The 18,640-nt window shown below is 38.6% G+C and overlaps 1 protein-coding gene across 5 annotated transcripts in view; it reads right to left on the bottom strand.

Annotated features, from left to right (window-relative positions):
- The window catches only part of rapgef1b (Rap guanine nucleotide exchange factor (GEF) 1b), a 44,683-nt gene extending 26,397 nt beyond the window's left edge, over positions 1–18,286 (bottom strand). For 2 of the 5 annotated variants that reach the window (XM_024298998.2, XM_024298999.2), the window contains exon 1: positions 17,926–18,286. In XM_024298998.2, coding sequence (XP_024154766.1) covers positions 17,926–17,953 — 28 coding nt within the window. In that variant the 5' untranslated portion in view covers positions 17,954–18,286. The remainder of the gene's footprint in view (positions 1–17,925) is intronic. The other 3 variants (XM_024299004.2, XM_024299005.2, XM_024299006.2) reach the window with 2 other exon arrangements.
- Between the last annotated feature and the right edge of the window lie 354 nt (positions 18,287–18,640).

Here is an 18,640-nt window from a genome sequence, read left to right as displayed (position 1 = left end):
TCAATGCAGTCCCTGAAGCTCAGCTGTCTGTTATGAATACTAGGCTGTTTCCTTCCACGCTGGTTTATCCCAGCAAAACTGGATCAGAAAACTGGATCTTTAGTACGACTATCAAGCTGAAACAAAAGGAGTCTGACGACGTGAAAGGAGGTTGTCAAGAGGCAGAAAGATGGTCTGTAATTATCAAGCACCCTTGTCAGAATTTTGTGCCAGACACCCCCTTCTGTGCTCCTCAACTTCCTGTCTGTTGCCGGCCAGAATTATGAGCGAGCCACTTGTTAAAATGGCTTTAATGCTGAATTAGATTAGTCAACGGCTGGATAAAAGTGAAATCCCAAAAGAAAAAACAAAACTTGATTCAGCTGTCAGCCCTACTTTGCATTTCATCGTGTGTACTTTGTACACAAATGTGTGAAAATATGACTCCCAATCAGAACTTGCACTTTTTGTGTCCAGTTAAACTCAAACAATTAATTCAAACAAACTTAGAAAATGAGCTACTGATTCTAGAAACCCATAAATCACACCAACTGGATCTAAATCTAATCCCAAAGCCTTACATTGACAAGTTATCCATCCCATGATAAATGTGGATGAAGGTGGACAGGATTTCACGTCTTCCATGGACACCAGTGAAAATAAAAAATCATTGAAAAGAGGGGCTTCAGATGACCCCACTCCCAACGTCACCATACCTAGGATCCAACAATTCTGTAACAGAACAATTCAGTTACAAGTTACTTGAAAGACTAAAGTCAGAGAAAATAAGTAATAACAATTTCTTCAATTATTTTCAGGAAAAAACTGAAAATATACTTTATTGTGGTATATCTCAGTATAAAGTAATTTATATTGTGATATCCAATTTTTTCCATAATGCTCAGCACTATCTCGAACTGTAAAAGAAAGTCATGTTTGCTGCATAGAAAAAACTTCTGGAAAAGAAGAATCAATCATTAAATCTAACTAATCAGTGTAAAAATCAGCTCAGACGCTTCTGTACTCCTAAACCTGAGATGTATCTTAAACAAACACTTCTGTCTGAACAGCTCGTCAACAACGCCTGGGAGATTTTGAATTCAACTCTGCGGTGTATTTGAGTCTTAAAGAGCTTTGCAACAAACAGCCAAACAGTCTGAATCCATTCTGACACAATGAACAAACAAAAACGCCTCCAAATACACTCACGGGACATACATTTATGGACGCCCTGGGCAATAAAACAGTTCAACGTGTGACGACTAATCAACAGATTCACCCCTGATTACCACATTCATTTCCGCTGCCTTGAGGCACTGCATTCTGAAGAAGAGATCTTTCCAGGTACATGGCATCCTTAACAGGAAGTATACATAGTCAGGAATTTCCCTATTTGCCATCACTATAACACTTGCTAAACCTCAAGACTTGTTAATCTTCAAGCAAAAACAGGTTTTTCCAATTTTTTGTTTTTTAATGGATCCAACTTCTAGTATCAACTGACAATACAAGAAAAGGAAAAAGAAAAACGGCAATCTGAGATGCTGGTAAATTAAAATAAATAAATAAATAAACTTTTAGCATGCTTGTGAAACCGACGGAAGGGCTTGGCATGCAGGGGTTAGTTCCTGTTCAGTTCAGATGTGATCTACCATTTTTACCTTTTACCGTCCCTCTTCCCTTGCAACAGGATGATAACAGGGTGGAAGGATTTGGAGGTTGTGCTTCAGGTTACACACACAGATGTCACCTCGTACTAACCTTCTGCTCAGTGAAAGTGCTTGCAAGCACCGTTTACTGATTGGTTGAAAACCAAACTAAAAGAAGAAAGCAGATTTAAGAATGGAAGCCTGTAAAACAGGTGAGGAAACCCAGCAGAAGCCAAAAGACAAAAGTTCAGCGAGAAGCCATTATGAGGTAACTGAATTATTTATTCTTTTTATGTAGTGATTTCTTCCTGTTGGCTGTATGGTTGAGTCTTCAGAAGGAATCATCTGAATATCAGTTGTTAACAGCATGCAGCTATACACACAATCATCATACATGTGCTGTTTAAGAAACCATAAATGACAAAAAGAAGTCTTAGTATTTGCCAGCTGATTTTTCCAAATGGTGACTCCAAAGATCCTGCAGTCCTTTTTGATGGCTTTTTAAAAAGTTCTGTTTAGGCAGATTGCTCAACGGTGAACCAAAGAGAAACTGATGGCATCAAATCCACAAACTGAAGAGATGACATATGTAGAGATGCTAAGTGCTCAGTCCATTTACCGTGTACTGTATTTCACTTACATGATGAAATAGACTAAAAAACATGATGTCCTCATAGAGAAAATAATGATAAATTTAAATTAAAAATATTGATTAGTTAATGACTTCAGAAGTCTAAAAAGAGCCTAAATGGCAAACAATATTACTGTATTTTTCAGAGTATAACTCAAATTTTTTTATCCATCCATTTAGCCGGGGGTGCGACTTATGCTTTTTAAAAAATAAATAGAAACTACCACTAGAGGGCTCTGTAGGCATGTGTATCAAAATTTGCTTCTGACATCAACGCAGAAGAAGAAGCGCCCTTAAGTCTTACGGCGGGGTTGGCATAAATTATTTAAAAGTGATGTATTTAGTGATTTGAAGTGATATAAAGAGTTAAGTTGACTTGTTAACATATTATCTATGCTTTGGTTATCTAAATATTTGTTCACATGCTGCACTAATATACTAGATTCCTCCTATGGTTCATGAAGCTAAATAGGCATCTATGTGTTATGGTAGTGAAGCTAGTCTATTTTCATTATATCATTGTAATCTATTCTTTTATTCTAATTTGTCTTTCAAGATGAAATGTACGTTCTTGGTCCCGTATTTTGTTAGTAAATTTCCCCCAAAAGTGCAACTTATTTATGATTTTTTTTCTTTCTTATTATGCATTTATTTGGCTGCTGAGACTTAAACTCCAGGGCAACTACAAAAAATACAGAAACTGGTAAAAGGAAAATTGGTATGCATTTGGTATTACTTAACTAACTATGCTTCTGTTTGGTGCAGTGCAATTCATGTGTTGTTCCTCTTGGAGTAGGACAGATTTCAGATTTTAGGTGGATCGTCTGTGCTCCTGTTCTTGGCCGTGGACCTCACCTCTGGCTCATCGTGGCTGTGGACCTCGCCCCTACCCATCCCCCAGTTCTATCTGGATGAACACTTTTCAAATTTTCAGTGGTAGAGTTAGATAAGCTAATTCTTCTTTAACAGTTCTGGTACATTCCCTGCCCCTCCTTAGAGAGGATCCCTCCTTCATGTGGATATCCCTGAAGTTTCTTCATTTTTTCCTGGAATCAGGATTTTCAGGAGTTTTTCCTCACTAAGAAGGAGAGTCTAAGGGTAGGGATAACCAGTAAAGTTTAGCTACCAGCTATTGCTCATATTTTATGAATGACTTTCTGCTTTTGTACAATTACCGGTATGAAGCCCAATGAGACAATTGCTTTGTGATATTGGGCTATATAAATAAAATTGAATTAAATTGGGTAACGTTGATATTTAAAAAACACATTTTAACTGTAAAAATAATAAACCTCCAACACTGACATTTTTAATCAAGTTGCTTTGAAATAAAAATGTATTCCGCTCTTGTCTAGCCATTTCAGATGGGACATATTTCCATTATTTTTAAATGGATCACACACAATCACTTAACAGTTGTCAAACACTAATTTGGGATAAAGATAATTGATTAGACTCAACCACTTCAAAATTTCTTAAGGGTTACAGAGATGATACCCAACAGTAAATAGTAACAGATACTAATACAGAACAGAGCTGTCCAGAGGTGGTGCTGAGAAACAGTCGGAAAGTGGCTACAAACAGAAAACTGTCTCATCCTTTAAGTCCCTGTACAGAAATTCTGTATGTGTGTTTAAAAACTCACTGACAAACTCACATTAAGACTTTTCTATGCTTGATATAACCTCAAACTAAGCAGGTATTTAACACCTTTCCCACATATTTTTCCATATGTCAATTTTGGAAAGCAAAACAGCAACACCAGCAATGGGTCACTGGTCAGGAGTAAATATTGTGAAGATGGAGGTGCTCTGCAGCGTGGGTTGCATGGAAACAGACGGCATGGCTGACCGAGGCTAACATGGCACATCCACAGAGAAAAGACTATCTGTACTGCAGCAGAAAAAAAACACAGCAGATCCTAAAATGCTCAGTAACACACTTTGCCCTGTTTTGTCAAGTTTCCAAATTTGGCACTAATGTGACGCTGCAACAAACAATAATCAGCACAGACATATAAAAACTAAATTTAGCTTAACTACACCTTAGAGCAGACTATGCAAAGTTCCTTAATTACAGAGTGCACAGAAGGAAACGTGGCAAATGTTGTGACTATATTGAGGGCAGAGGGTCAAACAGCCCATCAATTCTTTACAAAAGACAGAACTGCACTAATTAGAAGAAACCTTTTTAAAATCAAGGATAATCACAGTAGCAATCTAACTTTAATCTATATATAGTAAAGTGACTGGTATATAGGAAACTGTTTTACATTTTGAACAAACTGATTTATAGACCAAATTGAGTGTTACTGCAGATAACATCCAAAAATATTCAAATGACAGATGTTTTAATAACAAATGTCATTATGTAGCTAAAGTTTTTCTTTGTAGCTGGACTCTTTACAACTATAGAATCAACACTAAATCCTCGATTGAGGATTAAATAATAAAGAACACAACCCGATTGGGTGCACATTTACAGTAATAGTGCGTGTAGTCTTAAACAAGGTGTCTGCACAGAGACTTCTACCATCAAGACCTTTGTGTTGAGGATTTCTTTTTACAAGTTTTAAACCTCAATGTCTCCTTTGTGAAAGTAGGGAGCAAACAAAGCTCTGTCTTGTAAACTCCATTCGTAATCTGTGTTTGGCTCTACTGTGTGGCGATTTTGCCTTGACGTGTGGTTCAGTTGTCCGCTGCTTTTGTTTGTACCCACATATTTCCTCTCTTCAAGTCAACATAGTCTTATGGGCAATACCAAATTCTTTGAATAGATCTGCACTTCTCCCAGAGGATTTCAGAAATGCATAACAGTTAAAAAATGTATCATCACTTTTGGTGGCTCAGCTGCCATATTAACCCCCCCTGGAGGCAAGTAAGCATGAATGACTTTACTACACTGCTACTGAAAGAAAGTCTTTCACAAAGCTGGTTCTGTATTTTAGAAAAAAAAAAGAAATGTATTATGCATGATGTTGGATCACATCACACTGCACTGGCTATGGGCTGTGACTGACCTCTACACTATTATGTGTGTGTTCGAATAATCCCGACTCTGGCAGCGGTGGTGAAAATCCGATGAATTCAATATAGGTCGACATCTCATTACGAGCACCGGGCAAGCTAATGGAACTAAATCACAGGAGCACTTTGCACAATACTTCATTGGGGTTGTATTGAAAGGCATCTACTGAGCCCTGAGGTCTGGTTGACTCAGTTGTCCTATGTACAGTAGCCACACATAAGCATCATTGTTGAGAAGCAGAAACCGACGAGTATACAAAGATCTTCTGGAACTATTCAACCACAACCCAATGCAGAGGAAGACAATAAAGCTCCTTGAAACTCAGTCAGTTGAAGAAGGGAAGGTTAAGAGGGGAATCTCATCTACATTTGTTTAATTCATAAAATTTAACCTCTGCATAAAATTATGCTTCTCTCTCGTACATTTTAAATAGGTCAAATTGGCTACAAAATGCTTGATTTATTTAGCCAAGATAAAGATGAGAACCAATGATCTGTGTTTGAGGGTGCTTTCTTCTAGTGTTCTATAATGTACCTCACATAAAATACTTTAATTTTCTTTAAAATTGACAGTCCACTTTAGAAGCAGATATTTTTAAAGTATGACTTTGGATTGTGGTTATCGTGGTTATTCACCTGAATTGGACTCAAAAATCTGACAAAATGGTTTAGTACGACTTAGGTAAACTATGAATCCATTATGGATATGGATATTGTAGTCAGAAAACTGTTGGAGTTATACGGCCTGTGGAGCAACATAATGAATGAAAAACATTAGGTGTTGTTTGTATTTTATGTGTTACAACTGATCAAATTTGAGAGATATTATTAATCAAGTTTGATTTATCTATCAGGTTGCATCTGCAAAAGCTGCTTATTGCAGATAAAAAAGGTGCACATGAAAAACAAAACACAATTCATAAGAAAAACTTCCATTCAAACCCTTCTAACCAATTGCCTGCCTCCTTACCCCTCCAGGTATTTGGAATAATGAAGTCATCCCACATTATCGGACTGTTCTGTTTTGCCTAATGGGACTTAAAATCCAGTACACCTTATGCATAAAAATAGACCGTACTGATATTGTGCCTTATAATACAGTCCACCTTAAAGTCTGAAAAAAATTGGCTTTTATTCAAACTGTGAGAATTTTTTTGCTGGTTTTCTCTAAATTCAAACTTGCACAATTGAGCTACTTGGGAAAAAAAAATCAGACAGTTCCAAAAACGCTAGTCTAAGAGTAGTATTACCAAAAACACTAGTCTGGGGTTAGTACTACCAAAAACACTAGTCTGACAGAAGTACTACCAAAAACACTAGTCTGAGGGTAGTTCTACCAAAAACACTAGTCTGAGGGTAGTACTACCAAAAACACTAGTCTGAGGGTAGTACTACCAAAAACACTAGTCTGAGAGTAGTGCTACCAAAAACATGCAGTGACCAGAAAGAGCAGAACAAAAGAAGAAAACTGGCTAGTTCTCTTATTTATCAGTGACTGTCCGGTAACTATAAATACTGGTATGGAAGAAATCCTCTGACTAATATATTTTTTTTATTTTTTGATGAGATACAGACCACTAAATGTGTCATTGAGAGTTGCTTGGAAAAAGGACGTATGGCGTTCCCAGAGCAGGATTGACTAAAACACAAAGCAGTTCATTGCATCTGGCTAGACACTGCCATTATACGATGCTGCTGCATAGGTGTGAGTTGGGGATAAGACTTTGTGTTAAATTTCACAGTAGTACCTGTCGTAACTCGTTTGCAACAAAATACTATTGATTAAAAGTCTTTACAAGACCTGAAAAGCAAACTAGTTGTGACTTCTATTGATAGAATATAATCAATAAATAACTAAAGATGCTATTAAGTCTAAAAAGTCTTAAGACAATAGGGAAAGTGTCATTAAAGGGTGGGTTACGTTTGCAGGATGCAAACGGGAAATCACACAACACGTGTGTACACACCCTCCAGGGTACCCCTCCCGTTCCTTCCCTACCGACGCCGAAGCTGCTGGTATGATTTCCTGTCCCTTGTCTCCATCATCCAGAGTCACTCCCTCTTCACAGCCCAATGTAGCTTGGACTTCTTCCTTCTGGGCTCTCCAAAGCAACAAGTTTGCCTCTCCCAGACACGCACGCTGTCAGAAACTTGGACGAGGCAAAGAAGGTCACTGCATCATACAACCAAGCAACACAAACTGCCTCAAAGAAGTCTGAACCTTCAGGTGACCTTCCGGCTATAGTGCATGTTTTAGCATTCCGTTTAAAGCTTTGCTTTCTGAGCTGAATCTTTGAGTAGACAGAGAGCACACTGCCTGGCAGGTCTCAGTTCACCTTGAGTGAAATCAACACTCTAAAGATCCACAACGGGCTATAAATATCCAGCTTGTCAGTATCTCTAACATCAAGCAACATCAGAAAAGACACAGGAGGAAAAAAAATGCTGCAATCTGCTCTATGAATTCAGAGTTCTTAGCAAACAGCAGCTGCTTGGCAAGAGTGCAAAAGGCAAACAGGCAGTATGAAGCACTTGAAATAGGAGACTGATCTTATACACAGACAAAAAGCCACAAGAGAACCAATCACTTCACTGCTGAGAGCAAGACTCAGATAGGGAGAGAGGCAGAAGCATAAACAGCAGTAAATGGCCTCAAGCAGTGAGAAGTGGTACCACTCTTGTCATGTTAGAGAGCTGTACAAAGTTCATTTTGTCTGTACAGCGGCTGCTTGTCATTCGCCTGACACTCTACACAAACGCTGCATTGGACAGGACTGACAGACGCCACACAACGCTTACCATCCAGAAATACAAATACACAACGACAGACCAAATTTTCCATCATTTCATAGCTTCCAAAAAAGAAATGGCTTGGAATGAAAAAGCTTTTGGTTAAAAAATGACGTTGATTTTGACTAAATAAAACTAAAGAATCAGTCATGGTAAAAGACTATATTTAAAGGCCAAATAAGACAAATTAAAGCCAGTTCCACTTTGTGGTGGAAAGCCTAACAGTTGCACTGTAAGACAAACAACAAAGAACCATAAGGCTAATATGAGTTTGTAGGTTAAAAAGAAAAATTACTTATTTCTATGTGGTCAGACTTATCCACATCATCAATCCTCTGCTGTGAATTGTTGAAAGCATCACTGACAAGCAGCAAGAGTCGCAACTCTGTGAGCAAAAATATCCATGCCTCGGGGCATGTGCTCTCTAGGGTGTAAAAAGAAATAAAACGCTGCACTGATGCAGCTCTTTCTTAGACGTGCTAACCAGGAAACAGTCAGCTCCCAGTGTACCACAGCGCAAACTAGTCCAGTCATTCTTGGACCCACAAACAGTAATTTTACCAAGCTTCATATACAGCTATTTTACTACCCACAAATCAATTACTTCTTGGTTCTCATTCAAAAAAATAAAAATTGTGAGATTCAGTGAGTTGAAAAAATAAATAATAAGAAGTCTTTAATGGATTAAACAATAGCACAGACCATGACATGTAGAAGTAACAAAGGAGGCACTCATTTGAAATGTACCAGTCTACCCCCTATCGTGAAAAGTATTTAATACTTCAGGCTCATAGTGTGTAGACTAGATCACTTCAGTTTCATGTCGAGACAAGCGTCACATCACATTATTTTATGGCTTCTGCTCTGTATTTGAAGACTCACTCAAATTAAATTAGTATTTTTGGTATTTTCTAATGGTAGAGAACATGTATTATGAAAACTCAGCTCAAAATTACATTTCTGAGTATTTATTCAAAAGGTTGCAAATTAGGAAGAGATGTACAAAATTCCTAATACAAGTTCCCTTCTAATGGCCCGCCAACAACTCTTGAAGCAGATTCCACACGTACTCTGCTGCTTCTGTGAGCGGTGTGAACCCGGTAAACCCCTGCAAATAAAAGGGGAATAGTGTATTTTCCTCTCTACAGTCTGCTTAGAAACAAAAATATGATCGCATTTGTCATTAGTAGCCTTTTATTATGAAAAATTTGGTTATATTTTGAAAATGACCTGATTTTTTCGTGTGTCTTGGCATAACTTCCTGCCAGGATTGACGCAGTTGCACAAAAAATAGATAAGACTCTAAACAATCGCGAGCCAACCGCTGAGGACCGCGGCGATCTCGCCTGGTGTGAACTACACCATAGGTTAACAAGGGCGTCGGATGGATGCGGCCTCCATTCCGCGTCGCTTTTGCAGCACTTCCGCATGCGGTGTGAACCAGAACTCATAGGTTATTTGTTTAAAGAACCACTCTGCAGAAACTAAATCCTTGAAAATTACTCAGTTTTCATCATGTCTTGCATTCCTAAGTAGGCTAGGGTGCGCACAGGGGTGTAAAGGGCCCATTTCAGTAGCTGCGTCGTTAGTCCAAGCATTTTCTAGCATCTGATTTTCTGATCTAACGCAATTTGAATAGAGAATTTTTCCGAAACGCAGTTTTAAAATCAGAAATTTTCTACATAGGTCCTTTACTGTGAGAAAAATGCTACAAGAACGTGTTAAAAACACTCAAAACAACACCACATTTTTCAAAATGTTCCCTGGGATTATCAAAGCTCATTTATCCTTTAAGGATGCATGAAGACAGACATCCAAAAAGAAGTGGGTCAGTAAAAGACTGGCACCATCAGAAATTGTGTCCTCTGCCCACAGAGCTGGAGGTTTAGACAGTTGCTAACAAATTAGACATCATTTTTATGCTGGTTTAATATTTACCTTTTGGTGTCATAAAAGGATTATAAAACGTTAGACAACTCATCTTTTGTCACAAACTCTTCCTTAAAGAAGCCTCTGCTGACAAGCAATTTCAACGTCAGGACATCAACATTCATCCACTATGTGAGGGGCGGTCGTAGCACATAGGTAGAGCGGTTGGCCCTTCTGATCAGAAGATTGCAGGTTCCCGGCGGCCTGGTTAGAGTTTTGGATGGTAGTTCTGCCACCACATTTCATGTGTGAAAGCGTGCTTCTGTCTTGTGCACTTTTTTTTTTTTTTTTTACCACGAGTGAGTTCAAGAAAATCAGCAAGCATGGCGTAATTTCTCTCCAAGAAAATATGCTCCAAGATAAGAACACTGTAATTATAAAAAAGACAGAGTACCAACAGCAGTATCCACGAGCCACAATTACAATAATTTGAGGAACACTTCTACGTTATGGCCGCAATAAATTTAAATTACAGTAAACTATTTTTGTGCGAGAAACACTGATGTTTGACGGCCCATTTGTGAAACACTAGTCCCATGCTGAGATTACATTTTCCGTTATTGTTGGTTTATGAAATGCAGAGCAGTAATGTTTTGTTTTTTTCATTCTGTAAGAAGAACCAACAATAATGGACATTTTTAACACTTTTTGAAAATTTGGTTCTTGTGCTGTGCTGTTTGCAAGCTTAAAAAGTACCAGGAATAACTTGCAGATCTTAAAAGTCATTATCTTTTCAGATTTTCATCTAAATTAGGATTTAAATGGAAGTTTTCTTTGTGGCTAAACAAACTGTAGCCACTTAATCAAAGCTGATTTCCATCTAACTTTTTTAAAGCAGAATACTCACAGAGTGAGTATTATAAACAACATTGTGGAATTTCAGACATTTTTTACTAATATGAGAATTTATTTTTCAAACAACAAAAATAACTATTTTCTTAAAACATATAGAAAATTTCAATTTAATAAAAAAATGTAGACGCAAAAATAAACGTCTGTCTGGTGCCAGTCCTACATTTGCTCAGATTTATGTTGAGTCACACAAAAATCCCAAAACAGGAAGTTTTAAAATAAGTGATGAATCTGAAAATATTTCACAATTTTAGAAAACAAGTACATAGGTAAAATGTATAGAAAAAAAATCTACAAAACAGCGAGATTGCAAAACGTGAACTACAATATAGTGAACCCATTTCAGCAAAAAATAAACAGTTTTAACACTTAAAAACAAGAAAATACTTGTGTATCTTCTCAGTATGTAGCAAAAAACAATAAAATATTGGCTAATATGCGAATTCTACATTCTTGTCTGAAAGTTGACTGAAAGTGATTCATATATTTGCTTTTTCTTTTAGTTCCTCTTCTCAAACAATTTTCACATATTAGATTAAGTTCTTCCTCTAAACGGTAGTTAAGAGTTTTCTTCAGTGGGAAATAGTGCAGGTGATTCACCTTCTTCAGCCATGACCACAACCAACTATGGTTAAAACTGCATCACCAGGCGAGGGAAGGTCTGTGCACAACCCTTCACAGCCTTCTCTGAGGACTGTGTTGTCCTGCGATTGCAGACAAACCAAAACAAACGCTGACTTTGCAGCGAAGAAATGCACAGATTTTTTTCCAAGTAAGCACCCTATGGACTCTGTTTCCAAAACAACATATTACTGCCCTCGCCACTGTGTAATTACACAATGATGAACTCAACTACCTTAATTAAGAAGCTTTTGCGTGCTCTAGCTTACCGTGAGTGAATCACTTCACAACATAATAGAGGAAGTCCATTGCCAAAACAAACACTGATAAATCCTGCAATATTAACATCTATATGTGGGTCGACAAACATGTTCAGCTACTGTGGTGAACCTGTGTGCATCAAATGCATTTTTGGTATTGTGCAACCAGATTAAAGCATCAGCATCCAGGCGCGCAGACAAAGCCTCACCTGATGAGCCGGGATTGCACAGCCTATAGTTCCTACCATTTTCAAAGGCGACAGGTCAAAACGGGACTTTTGATAGAAAGCTATGGGGCCTGCAGTGAAGCCACTATGAGCCGGGTCCACCCATTGCTTTAGAGGAGCAAATGAGAACTTTGCATAAAGCCACACAACACAAAAACCCCAGCAAGAATGTCCCCTGCGTTTCATTCTGCCAGGGAGTTAATTTTATACAAAAACTCCCAAATAGCAGACTTAAACAAAGTCCTGAATATGCTTTAGAAAAAGAAAGGCAATAAAAATTCACATTCTTTAGAAAGGAATAAACACACTCAAATCTTCCTGTAAAGTAGTCCTTACCCGCGTCTTCGTCATTGAGAGAGGAGTCCGTGTCCTCCGACACTTGACTCCTCCAGCTTATATTGCCCATCAAAGAGACCCGAGTTCACACCTATCCGGCCAACACTGAAGCTGTCACTTTCAGAATGCTCCGATTCCTCGATCAAACCCGGAGTTGTGCAGCCATCACTCTGAGGAACTGCTGAGAATTAGTCACGCATCACGTTCTTGTGATCATTCTTCCTTGACACACTTGAGGAGAAAGATGCACAAATAGCTCCAACAAGAGGAACTGAGTAACATCCTTAAAACTCAATAGCTTCTAAAAATAAATATTTTTTTAAATGGTATGAATGAAAAAAAAAGGTGGTGTCATCAGCAAAGAAACTCCAAAGTTCTCAGGGATGTATTCAGTCGTGAGGAAATGGAACCCATGGAAATAAATGACCTGTTGTCTAGAATATAGGCCAGAACATAAGAGTGAACGCAAAGGAAGCATAATCCAAAAATACTCAAGTGAACACACTATACTATATATATATATATATATATATATATATATATATATATATATGTAAGTTAAATTCAATCACAGACGATATCTCCAAACAGCAATGTTATCTGTTGTCTCTGAAGATTTGGAAGAAGATGCCAAAAATGGAACATCCTTGAAAATATTCATGCAACAAAAATCCTCTGGTTGGTTTCACAGCCTTCCGCTTCCAATCGATTGTTTCTCCGCAGTCTTTACCAAACGTATAATCCATCCTCTCATCTACCTGATCACCCTAATGAGCAAAACTGGGCTTTCTCTCCTTTTTTACCCTCCTTCTTTTCTTTCGCCTTCCCATGCACAAATAAAAAAAAAATGTTTTTAGAGCACAGCAAAAGTTATATGGGAACAGCAGGCCTCTTTTTTTCCCTGTGGTAAAGGGAGGGATAACTGCATGCTCCCATCAAACCTCAAAGTTGCAGCATGTCAAACTGGGACTCACGGCTTGCTCTGTGCAACAGTGGGATCACTCATCAGCAATGTGGGTAGACCAAATTATCCGCGGAAACCTTTTGTAATCAGAACTACTTTAGCTCTTGCTCAGAGTTCTGGTGACTAAGGCATGCGGGGCTGGCTATTTCTGTACATCACACAAAAAGATATTAAAGTCGGAGCATTCACCACTTCAGTCGTTTTTAATAACTTATACTTCGGCCTTGCGTCTGCGAATTCTTCGGGGGAAAACTATTTTCTATTGCAGTAAAAACTTTTTCAGAAGTTAAACAAAACAAACGCGAGTTTAATAGCATGCTGGAGGGCGTGGACTCTAAAATAAGCAACTGATGGATCAGTTCTTCTGCGGCTGGTTGCTACTATGGACTGTCCAGTCAGAAAGAGACCACAGGCTAATTATAAAACACCACGCAGCAGCCAAAACGTTGAACCAGTAACAACATACCAGAGCCCGTTGTGTCTCCAGGACAAATTTAAAACGCAACGTTTGCAGTAGCTAAGGCACAAAGAGATGAACAAACTTTTTTTTTAAATGACAAAAACTGTTAACATACAGATCTATTTAAAGAAAAGGTGGAAAGACTATTTCAGGGTTGTCATTCTCCAATTCAAAATACATTTTTTAGTTCCCAACTGTGTCAGAATAACCCAACAGATACTATTTACATATTATAAGGTGAACGTAGAAGCTTTACATAAAAGATCTAAGAGTATACACTCACACTACATCAGCTCTCAAGGGCTGATGCTGTGCTTTTACTAACTGTGCCCACTGCTTCCTATTGGTAGAAGACACTTGATCTATGTAATCAGCAGAAAGTAGGACAGGGACATCTGAAAAGCCAGCAGGACAGTGGCTCTCAAGGACTGGGTTTAAAAAGTACTGTATTGGTGAATAACAGCTCACTTATGTTGACACATTAAGAGGTATTTTTATCCAACAGTTTGGTTTAGGAAAGGTATAAGCTACATAAAACCAAACAAGCAAAAACTAGTTGGAAATTTGGAGTCTCAGGTAATCCGCAAATGAACCCTGATGCAGTTCACTTTGACATGCAAACACATCACTTAGCAGGAAAAAAGAGCAAAAGTGGAGCAAAGACAGTGTGCCGTGTAAGCAAAGAGCATCACTGTGCGATTCAGAGGAATAAAAAAAGGTTAAAAATGGATGACAAGCCCAAGAGGTTTTTCTAAAGTGATATGTGTGCAGAAACAAGCTATAGGAACTCCATATTTGGAGCTGTGAGGCAAAAACGATGTCACTTTGGTGTTGCAGTAGACAAAACATCTTACAGAGTATGAAACAGTCTTAAAATGTTTTACAGAGAAGAATCCCATATCTAAGAAAGACCAAGAAGCTTTATTTTAATACCATCAGTTGTTTTTTTGTGTGCGTTTGTGCATGGAGTGTTTCTGGTAGTGGGTAACATCATTTTTCCAGTTTCTACAATAAACAAACTAGCGTAATATTAATGTAATAAGATGAAACCCTGTAGGCCCTGTTGCTGAAAATAATCCCTGCCTATGGCTCGAACAACAATGCAGCTAAAAAAGAACAACACAAGGTTCCTGTGTGCACCAGAACAATTCCTAATTCATTCAAACTGTTTTACGAAGTTAAGGTTTTGTGCACAAATAAAACTGAATCAAAACAGAAATGTATTGTTTAGTTTCTACCAGTGTTTTTGGCTATAAACCATTGGTGCAGTTTTTGAAAATTGCAAAGATAATACAATTATTATCCAGGTTTCCTTTGAAATTTGATGCAAATTTTACTTTTTTTATTTTTTACCAAAAACCCTATATATTTTAACAACCTATGCAGTTTTATTAGTTGTACCCTTTTATTATTATTATTACTTTACTAAAAATTATATATAATATAAAAAATGACAAAGTTAAGAGGAAAAGACTAACAATCACATGAACATATCATGTCTTTAAAAGTCAGGATCTGCATGTCCGCAACAATAAAACAACACAATATGAAGTCTGGGGATAAAGCATTGACTGTACATGAGAACTGCACCAAGTGATCCCTACCACCTGGTGTTTCAAATGGGAAGTACCTGTTGGTTCCAAGAAGTCAAAATAACATAGATTTCTATAGAGAAAAAAATTAGCTATTAATCACTAATTCTATTTGCCAGAATAACCATTCTTCTTCAGCCTCTTTTTTTAAAATATGTTCTTGCTAATCCTATTTCTTTCTGAAGTTAAAGTTATAAACTGTCCAATCAGTCAGATGTATCAATAAAAGTTTGTGGTCTCAAATTTTCAAAAAGTTTGACAGATTTTTCCAAGTCTGGCTTCAACTCCTGATTGGTTAGAGTGGTTGACATAGCAATGATGACTCACCGATTAGGACCAATCACAGCTTACTGACCATTTCTGGTTGCAACCATTAATTGTATAAAAAAAAAAATTGGACACAGTGCCCCCCGTAGTTTTTTTCTACAATATTTGTTTCTTTATTGCATGTTATTCAAGTTATAAATTGACCAATCAGATGCTTCAATACAGGCAGGTTTGATTGATAAATTCTCTTAATTGATAAAGCCCTCTTTCAGTGGAGGAGGTGTGGATTTCCAACAAGCTTTCTCATAATTAGCGACAATAGTTACCATAGAAACAATGACTCAGACTGACAGACCAATCACTGCTGTCTGGTTCCAACATGGCGATGTCTGTCTCGTGGAAAAATAACAACTGAATTGGCTTCATTTTGCTTGAGCTTGAGGTAAGGCGTTTTATATGGGTGACGTCACACCCACGGAGTCCAGTTCTATGTATACAGTCAATGGTTGCAATATGACGATGTTCATGTCGAGTAAAAAAAATAATTTCAAGCTTTTTTCTATGGATGACGTCACACTCACTCAGTCAAGTTCTCATATAACGGAAAGCTAATTTTCCTTTTTTTTCTCCACCCAGTTCTTTGTCCCAGATGTAAAATGGGAAGATGCAAGTTTTCCTGTCAGCTGCTCTGAGTGTTGAGCCAGAAGCACCAGATGTTGAATCTGTTTTTGGGATGAAGTCATACAGACAATTGGATTCAGAACTCAGATAAATCAGAGCTTGATGTCCTGGCAAAAGTGGATTTTGGGGTGGTGGGAGGGTTGAATGCAACCCTATGCATACACTGAAGGTGTTTACATCCTTAGAGAGGAAAAGTCAGAGGACTTTAGGACAGCGTAACCATGGTGATTTGGAACCATGTTATTGCAGCCAGTTCATCTGGCTATAACTCTCCAAATAGAGCCTTTCCCCCCCAGTGTACACATCGATAAAGCAGCTCAAACTTTGTGCTATGGTAACCACTTCAACAAAACAATTGCTGAAAATGTTTTCTTTATATTTCCACTAAGAACTGGAATGCGTACTGACAAAACTCTGTCCCTGTTGTGTATTTGTTACACATTCCTCTTCCCAACACATTCTGTGACCTGAACAGGAATTCATATCATCATATTTACCAATTACGGTCAGAAGTGTGATGATTCAGAGTTATGTGTGTGTGTGGCCACAGCATATCTTTGGGAATATTTTCAGGATTGCTGTGCACGTGACAACCTTGTAAACACCACTGAGGAGAAAACAACAAACAAATGATGAAGAGTTAAAAAAAAAAAAAAAAAAAGTCAAGTTTCTTCTAGCATATGAAGTCATCTGTCTGCAAGACACGAAAGGAGTCGGAAACTTTTACGCCCGTGAGGAATGACTGGGCTGCTGGAGGATGACACTCCCTCCCCTCCCCTCGGAGACAGCGCGCGCGCGCTGGTCTGGGTCCATTTCCCGCAGGAAGCCTCGCGCAGGTCTCCGCGTGAAGCTAAGCAGGAGACAGCTGGCGGAATGGGATGCAAGTATAGCTGGCGGGTGTAAAGTTTCCACGCAAAGGCACTATCAACACCCCTCGGTGTCGCCTCAAGAGACTCGTTTCAAATTTACATACAAAATAAAAAAGGTTTCTTTTTTTAATGTGCCACGTGCGCAAAGCCAAAATCAATACAACACAAACACACGCGCGCAGTCTTGGGCGTGAACGCGATACAACTCCACCGTAGTGGGAATCAGGGCAGCTAACGCTAGCCAATGAAAAGCTAACCTTTAGCCGTTAGCTGTTCCCATAAACGTGTCCCAAATCATGGATACCAAAACAGAGAACCGTTCTTTACCCATAAATCAATTCGCCGATGAGCTTTAATTGGTTTAATTTTGATGTACATATCTCAAGATGTGTTCCATGGCGTTCAAGGATGCTTCCAAACAGCCAAACCATAACATAGAGGGGGGGACTAGAAATCAGAACGGTTGAAAAAGCCGGTGATTCCCACGTCAGGTTGGCGACACCTTCCCGGTTTTTTATCCAGACTAACCGGCTACACACTTCCCGTTCAAGCTGCTGCTACCAGCGTGCTCGTACCGTAACCGTGTCGGTTTATTTTAACCGGGTAGCGATCCGTGAGGCCCAAATTAAACCACCACTTACACTGGACACATCCATCCAGTCCTATCTGGAACCTCGCTTTGCCTGTGTGGACTTATCCCACATTCGCTCCATCCGCGGCCCGCTTGTGGGGAAACCGTTCTACGGTGGAACCGAAAAGCAGCCGTGTTTTAGAGTCGCCGGCGGGTCTTACCGTGCTTGCTTTCAATTTTTCTCGACATTTTCGTAGCCAGCAGCTGGGATCCCACTTGCAGTTCAACGAAACGGTAGCTGCAGTCGAGCTTCACCCCGCGTATCCTCCGATTATTCCCTCATTTTGGATCTACTTTTTCGTCCGTCCGATGATTCCGCAGAATACAATAGTATAGATTTACAGGCCACACACATTGGTACGGTCAAAAAAACAGTTCTTGTCCGTCTCCGGGGTAATTTTCACTGCATGCATACACACACATACACACTCCACACACTCTCGATAATGCCCTGAACCGACGGTCGGGTTTAGTGCGGTCTACCGGTGTAACAGCGCCCCCTTTCGGTAGGAATGAGTCACAGCAAGCTGTCACAAAAAGATGGGCGTGTCTTTATTTCTGTTCAGAGGTTGAAACTTGAATTTTTACTTGTGATGCCAAATAATGAAACACAAAAATGGATTAAAAAAATAAATTTACGTCTACAGCTGAAAATTGCATAAAAATGTGAATAATAAATAAACCTAAACGGAATAACCTTAATTTAGACGGAAAACAAGTTTACATACATAATAAATTGTCACCAAACAGAACTTTTTTTCATCTTCTGGGGAAAACAAATATTTTGGGTGATGGTTTGATTCAATTTTAAACAGTTTTCCCATACTAACTTGCTTTTATCCATTATCCCTTAGACTATTTTTTTTTTCAAATCAA

This window comes from Oryzias melastigma, linkage group LG12, assembly GCF_002922805.2.
Source record: "Oryzias melastigma strain HK-1 linkage group LG12, ASM292280v2, whole genome shotgun sequence".
NCBI lineage: Eukaryota > Metazoa > Chordata > Actinopteri > Beloniformes > Adrianichthyidae > Oryzias > Oryzias melastigma.
The sequence above is the reverse complement of the archived record's forward strand: the minus strand, read 5'-3'. Positions and strand labels throughout refer to the sequence as shown.